The 7,063-nt window shown below is 55.6% G+C and overlaps 1 protein-coding gene across 1 annotated transcript; it reads right to left on the bottom strand.

Moving 5' to 3' along the window:
• Positions 1-425: 425 nt before the first annotated feature.
• Positions 426-1,220, bottom strand: LOC128069495 (melanoma-associated antigen 10-like). Its single transcript, XM_052662671.1, has one exon. It carries the CDS (start codon positions 1,218-1,220, stop codon positions 426-428), a length of 795 nt encoding a protein of 264 aa, XP_052518631.1.
• Between the last annotated feature and the right edge of the window lie 5,843 nt (positions 1,221-7,063).

The raw sequence follows: 7,063 nt of genomic DNA, 5'->3' as shown, positions 1-7,063 counted from the left end.
CTACAATTACTCTTATCATCTCTTCCATCATCAATATTACTGCCAAGTAAGCTCACTTTTCCAAAACAGTTCTAATTCCAATTCCACTGCATCCTGTTCAGGACCACAAAACACAATGGAAGAGTCTCCAATCTCTTTTACAAAACAGCAAAACTCTTGCTCACAATCTGGGTAAGCGCAAATGCACTGTGATCAGCATCATTCACGAAGCTGAGACACTGAAGTTTATTTAGCATTCTATGAAAACAATCAAAGTCTGAAAATTATCTAAGGAGAACTGGTGAATCTCCATGTCATCACACAGAAAACAAATGCAATGAAGCTATACACTGGTTCCCCAAACTGCCCCAGGCCCTCACTTCTGAGAAGGCTGACCGCTCCCTCTTCAATCTCAGAGCGAAGGCTCACCTGGATGCTGCTCTGGCTCAGTCCGCCTCATCGTCCTCCCTTGCAGCCTCTGCAGACTGCAGTGGGAAGGCCCTCAAAGCCCTTTGTTTGACCCTGAGCAGAAATGCCATGATTTCCCACTTGCTGGTCTCCGCATAAGCCCGAGGACCCCACAGGAACTCATAGCGAGCAGGGTGGCTGTAAGGCACCTGCCGGTACTCCAGGTACCCCTCCTGCACCCACACGTGGGTCAGAAGCGTCCTGGGCTCCCCAAAGATGCAGTGCACACTCCCAGCATACACACCCAATCTGCTGAGTGCTCCCCAGACCTTCTGCTCAGGGGCACGGTCTCCATTCCGCATGATCAGGTTGAGGACCAGCACCAGGAGGCCGGCCTTGGGGATGCTCTGCCCACTGCTCAGCATTGCGTTGCAGCTGAGGCCCAGGATGGAGACCATGATGTAGATGTGCTCCCTGGGGTCCACCTCCTTCACTTCCACGCCAAAGACCAGCTGCAGGCACTGCGAGGCTTGGCTGAAGACCACCGGGAAGTACTCCTGGTTATCCCTGAGGACCTTATTCAGCATTTCCGCCTGGGAGGTCGGCTCCTTGGCTCGATACTTGAGGAGCAGGAACTTCATTAGGCTAGCTATCATCTCATTCAGCGCTTCCTGGGGCAAGGACTCCCCAGTGCCTAAGGAGGACACTGTGGGGGAGGAGGCCGAGGCAGATGCAGCCACCCCTGCCTCAGCCCCCAAGAGCTGCGCATTCACCGGGCCCTGGGCCTCGCCAGGGTCCTGAAAATCTTCCTCGGGCTTGCTCAGCTCACTCATCTCGACCACGAGCGTGATGCCTGGGATCAAACCACAGACAGGAGTCAGCCAGGGTGACAGATGGGGACCACGGGCCAGGCTGGGGGAGAGAGGGGCTGTGAATGGCCTCAGCTGAGCACCACACCCTGGGCGGACTGACACAGGCAACTTACAGGTCTCCGCTTGAGGGGTGCTCTCAGACCTCACAGGGGAAAGCCTCCGGGGCAGCCAGTCCCCTGGCTACCGGAAGGAGGAAGTGAGGTGGCTCCGCAGGGTACAGTCAGCACAGTCCAAGACTTCCGAGGCTGACAAGGTGGGGGATTAGGCCCTTGGGTGGTCCCTTCCGTTCTGGGGTGGGGAGCCCCCGGTGCACACTCAGGGTACCCTCCTCACCTTGACTCCTGGTACTGCCTGCACCTTCTCTGCCCTCTGACCTCAGGGCACGCGCCTCAGTCCTCTGCCTTCCCTTCCTGGTTCCTGCAGCTCCTGTGAGAAAAAGGGAAGGGGGCAGCTCGGGGGTATCCTGTGGCACAGCCCTGAGCCTTCTGTGACAGTACGCGGGGTGGACTCTGTGAGGTCACCCCAGTTGTGTGGTGGGAGGTCCCCTCAGGGCTCCCTTGTAGTGCTCACCTTGCCCCTGGCACCACCTGGTCCCTCCCCTCTGGGGGCCTGCATGGAAATTCAGAACAAGATCCAAGCCTCAACAGAAAGCGCTGAGGGGCTCCACATGCTGCCGAACCTGCCCAGGGCTTCCTGTGGGTCCTAGGCTGGGGACATGCTCGGTCCTCAGCTCCTCCTCACGTCCTGCCTGGCCTCCCAGCACTGACCACAGGGGCGGGGGTCTGCTTAGTCCTCCCTCGGGTTTGGGGAGTTCAGCCTCTGCCGACCTGAAGCCTCTGCCCTCTGCCCAAATAAACCTCACCTCCCGGGGTCCCTAAGCCAGAAGTCAAGAAACTGCTCACCCCACTCTAGGGCCTCCCAGAGTCCCCACAAGGGCTAGGATCCCTGCCTCCCTGTTGGGTCTTTCCGCTTCAGTCCATCCTCGCATGCAGCCTGGCCCTCAGGCAGGACCGGAGATTGTCCCGTCCGCCATTTTGAGACCCCGCCGCTTTCACAAGATCCCCGGTCTCTCTCAGACCAGCATGTAAGAAAGGCAGACAGACAGAATGTGCTCCCAGGGCCGACTACAGGGGCGGGGATCTGTGGGGTTCCCTCGCTCCTCATGCAGGGTCCCCTCAGTCCTCCTTCAGGCACCTCACCTGCCTCCGGCCGGGACCTGGGATTCTCGCCTCTCCCCAGCTGAAGCCCCGCCCCTTATACCACCCCCAGTCTCTCCAAGACCCGGATGTCAGGAAGTCAGACCATGCCTGCTGCGCTCCTCCGACCCCCACAGTTGCCCTGGACTGACGGCAGAGATGAGCTTCTCTGAGGTACCCTCTGATTGGGGTTCAGGGTCCTCTAGTTCCTCCTCAGGGTCCTCAACCTGACACCCCACCGGACCTGGGAATCGGACCACCTAAGGCCCCGCCCCATATGCAAGGTCCCCAGTCTGAGATCCCGACCGACCGACGTCAGGAAGTCAGCCCCCCTACCAGGTCTCCAGTCTGAGATCCAGATATGAGGAAGTGAAACCATGCACGTTGGGCTCATCCTACCCCAGGGCCGCCAAGGACCAACAGCAGCTACAGGCTTCTCCGAGGTCTCCTCTGATTGGGGTCCAGAGTCCGCTCGGTCCTCCCTCAGGGTCCTCAACTTGAAACTCTGGAGGAGCTGGGCTTCTTCCCTCTGCTCACCCGAGGCCACGCCCCCTTTCCCAGGTCCCCAGTTTCTCTGAGACCTGGATGTCAGGAAATGCAGCATGTGCTCAGCCACCCTCTGTGTTCCCTGAGCCTTGATGTGAGGGTCCCGCCTCGGGTCAACACTAGGGGTATCCCTGGATCTGCCAGGGCTCAAGATGAGGTCCCTGAGGGATGATAAAAGGTAACCCCACTGATCCCTGCCCCTGCTGTCAGCCCTGGGCCACCCTGGTGGTGGGATGAGCACTTGGCAGCCTGTTCTGACTTCCGCATCTGCATCTCAGAGACATTAGGCAACTGTTAGAAGGGGCAGGGCCTCAGATGGGAAGAGGGGGAGATCTTAGTTCTTTTGAGGGTCAAGGTGAAGACACTAAGGGAAGACTGAGAGGACGCTGGACCCCAGAGCAGAGTGGGGTCTGGGAGGACATAGGACAGATGAACCATGCTGCATTTCCTGACATCCGGGTGTCAGAGAGACTGGGGACCTGACATAACGGATGGGGCACGAGTGGGGAGAGGAGAGAATCGAAAGCCCTTGCACAGAGACAAGTTGAGGTCCCTGAGGGATGACTGAAGGGACCCCAAGCGAAGACTCTAGGGACCCCAAGGTAAGACTGATGGAACCCCACAGATCTCAGCCCCTGTTATCGGCCCTGGGAGCCCTTGGGGTGAGAAGAGCACACTAGGTCTGTCCTCTCTTCCTGAGTTCCGGGTCTGTGAGCGTGGGGACCAGGTGTGAGGAGCAGGGACCTCTTCCCACCTTTCCTAGTGGGGAGACGACAGAGCCTAGGTCCTACCGGAAGTCAAGGTGAACACCCTGAGCGAGGACTGAGGGTAGTCAGATCTCAGACCAGAGGGAACCTAGGTAGTCCCCAGGCAGGACACCTTCATGCCGCATTGCCTGACCTCCCCGTCAGAGAGACGGGTGAAAGCAGCAGAGCCTCCCGATTGCAGACAGGACACTTGCAGATCTTGCCTGGAGTACAGGCTCCATGCGAGGAGGGACCGAGACAGTTAGACCCCAACAGGGAGGGACTTGGCCCTTGCAGGAGGGTCTTGGAGGGCCCAGAGCAGGGTGGTGAGCAGGGTGAGCAGCTTCTTGACATCTGGCCTAGGGACCTCGTGAGGTGAGGTTTTTCGGGTGGAGAGCGGATGTCTTCAGGTTAGCAGAGGCTGGACACACCAATCCCGATGGAGGACTAAGCAGACCCCTGCCTCTGTGGTCAGTGCTGGGAGGCCAGGCAGAACGTGAGGAGGAGTTGAGGACCGAGCATCTCCCCAGCCTAGGACCCGTGGGATTCCCTGGGCAGGTGTGGCCTCTTGTGGGGCCCCTCAGCACTTTTTGTTCAGGCTAGGGTCTTGTTCTGAGTTTCCTTGCAGGTCCCCAGAGGGTAGGGATCAGGTTGTACCAGGGTAAGGGTGAGCACTGCAAGGGAGCCCTGAGGGGACCTCCCGCCACACAAAACTGAGGGGACCTCACAGAGTCCACCCCTCGTACTGTCACGGAAGGCTGAGGGCTGTGCCACAGGATACCCCCGAGCTGCGTCCTCCCTTTCTCTCACAGGAGCTGCAGGAACCAGGAGGAGAAAGCAGAGGTCTGAGGCCCATGTCCTGAGGTCAGAGAGCAGAGGTGGTCCAGGCAGTACCCGGAGTCAAGGTGAGGAGGGTGCCCTGAGTGTACACCAGGGGCTCCCCATCCCAGAACAGAGGGGACCCCACATGGGCCTCGTCCCACCACCTTGTCAGCCTCGGAAGTCTTGGACTGTGCTGACTGCACCCTGGGGAGACACCTCACTTCCTTCTTCAGGTAGCCAGGGGACTGGATGCCCCGGAGGCTTGCGCCTGTGAAGTCTGAGAACACCTTTCAAGAGGAGATGCATAAGTGGCCTGTGGCCGCCCAGGGTGTGGTTTTCAGCTGAGGCTGTTCACAGCCCCTCTCTCCACCATCCAGGCCTGTGGTCCCCATATGTCCCCAACTGCCCTCCGCCCCCCTCCGCCCCCTCCCTCCTGCCTCAGGCTGTGGTTTGATCCCAGGCATCCCACTCATGGTCGAGATGAGTGAGCTGAGCAAGCTGGAGTAAGAACTTAGGACCCAGGCCCAGGGCCCATTGGAGGCGCAGCTCTTGGGGCCTGAGGCAGGGGAGACTGCAATCCGCACCCCCCTCAGTGTGTGTCTGTATTTCTCCCAATGTATCTGTGTCTCTCAGTGTGTGTGTCCCTCTCAGGTTGCATGTCTCTGTGTGTCTCTCAGTGTGTTTTGACTCTCTGAATCTTTTTGTCTGTCTCAGTGTGTTGTCTCTCTCAGTGTGAGTGTGTCTGATTCTCTGTGTTTGTTTGCTCTCAGGACTGTGTGTTTCTCCCACTGTATGTGTATGTCTCTGAGTGTGTGTGTCCCAAAGAGTTTGCCTCTCTGTGTGTCTCTGTGTGTGTCTGTCGGTATGTGTGTTTCTCTCAGTGTGTTTTGACTCTCTGTTTGTGTGTCTCTCTCAATAAGTGTGTGTCTCTCAGTGTGTGTGTCTCTTTCAGTGTGAGTGTGTCTGATTCTCAGTGTTTGTGTTTGTTTGCTCCAGGAGTGTGTGTTTCTCCCACTGTATGTGTATGTCTCTCAGTGTGTGTGTCCCTCTAAGATTGCATGTCTCTGTGTGTCTCCGTGTGTGTCTCTCAGTGTGTTTTGACTCTCTCTCAGTGTGTGTGTTCCTCTCAGTGTGAGTGTGTCTGATTCTTAGTGTTTGCGGGTGTCTTACTCTCAGGAGTGTTTCTCTTCCTGGATGAGGGAGTCTGTCAGTGTGTGTGTCCCTGTCAGTGTGTGTGTCCCTGTCAGTTTGCCTTTCTCTGTGTGTCTCTATGTGTGTCTCTCAGTATGTGTGTCTCTCAGTGTGTTTTTCTGTCTCTTTCAGTGTGTGTCTTTTTCAGTGTGTCTCTATCATTGTGTTTTTGTATCTCTCTCAGTGTGTGTCTCTGTCAGTGTGTTTCTCTCATTGTGAGTGTGCCTGGTTCTTAGTGTGTGTGTGTGTGTGTGTTTCTCCCTCGGTATGTGTATGTCTCTCAGTGTGTGTCTGTCTCAGTTTGCATGTCTCTGCGTGTCTCTGCATGTGTCTCTCAGTGGATTTTGAGTCTCTGAATGTGTGTGTCTGTCTCAGTGTGTGTGTGTCTCTCAGTGTGAGTGTGTCTGATTCTCAGTGTTTGTGTTTGTTTGCTCCCAGGAATGTGTGTTTCTCCCACTGTATGTGTAAGTACCTCAGTATGTGTGTCCCTGTGAGCTTGCCTGTCTGTGTGTCTCTGTGTGTGTCTCTCAGTTTGTGTGCGTTTCTCAGTGTGTTTTTCACTGTCTCTCAGTGTGTGTCTCTCTCAGGGATTCTCTCTAATTGTGAGTATGCCGGTTGTTAGTGTGTATGTGTGTTTCTCGCTCTGTACGTGTATGTCTCCCAGTGTGTGTTTCTGCCTCAATTTACATGTTGCTTTGTGTCTCTGTGTGTGTCTCTCGGTGTGTTTTGACTCTCTGAATGTGTGTGTCTCTCTCAGTGTGAGTGTGTCTGATTTTCAGTGTTTGTGAATGTTTGCTCTCCGGAATGTGTGTTTCTCCAGCTGTATGTGTATGTCTCTCAATGTGTTTGTCCGAATGAGTTTGCCTGTCTGTGTGTCTCTGTGTGTTTCTCTGAGTGTGTTTTTAACACTCTCTCAGTGTGTGTCTCTCTCAGCATGTGTGTCTCTCAGTGTGTTTTTGTCTCTTTCACTGTGTGTCTCTGTTAGTGTATCTCTCTCATTGTGAGTGTGCCTGGTTCTTAGTGTGTGTCTGTATTTGTAGCACTGTATGCGTGTCTCTCAGTGTGTGTGTCCCTCTCAGGTTGCATGTCTCTGTGTGTCTCTGTGTGTTTCTCTCAGTTTGTTTTGACTCTCTGAATGTGTGTGTCTGTCTCAGTGTGTTGTCTCTCTCAGTGTGAGTGTGTCTGATTCTAGGGTTTGTGTGTGTCTTGTGCTCAGGAGTGTGTGACTCTTCCTGGATGAGGGTGTCTCTCAGTGTGTGTTTCCTTGTCAGTTTGCTGTGTCTGCGTGTCTCTGGGCTTGTCT

This window comes from Budorcas taxicolor, chromosome X (genome assembly GCF_023091745.1).
Source record: "Budorcas taxicolor isolate Tak-1 chromosome X, Takin1.1, whole genome shotgun sequence".
NCBI lineage: Eukaryota > Metazoa > Chordata > Mammalia > Artiodactyla > Bovidae > Budorcas > Budorcas taxicolor.
This window is presented reverse-complemented; position numbering and strand designations above follow the sequence as displayed.

What these genes read in the sequence shown, in the direction of transcription:
- LOC128069495 (XM_052662671.1), bottom strand. Translation starts at nt 1,220, where the DNA reads ATGAGTGAGCTGAGCAAGCCCGAGGAAGATTTTCAGGACCCTGGCGAG.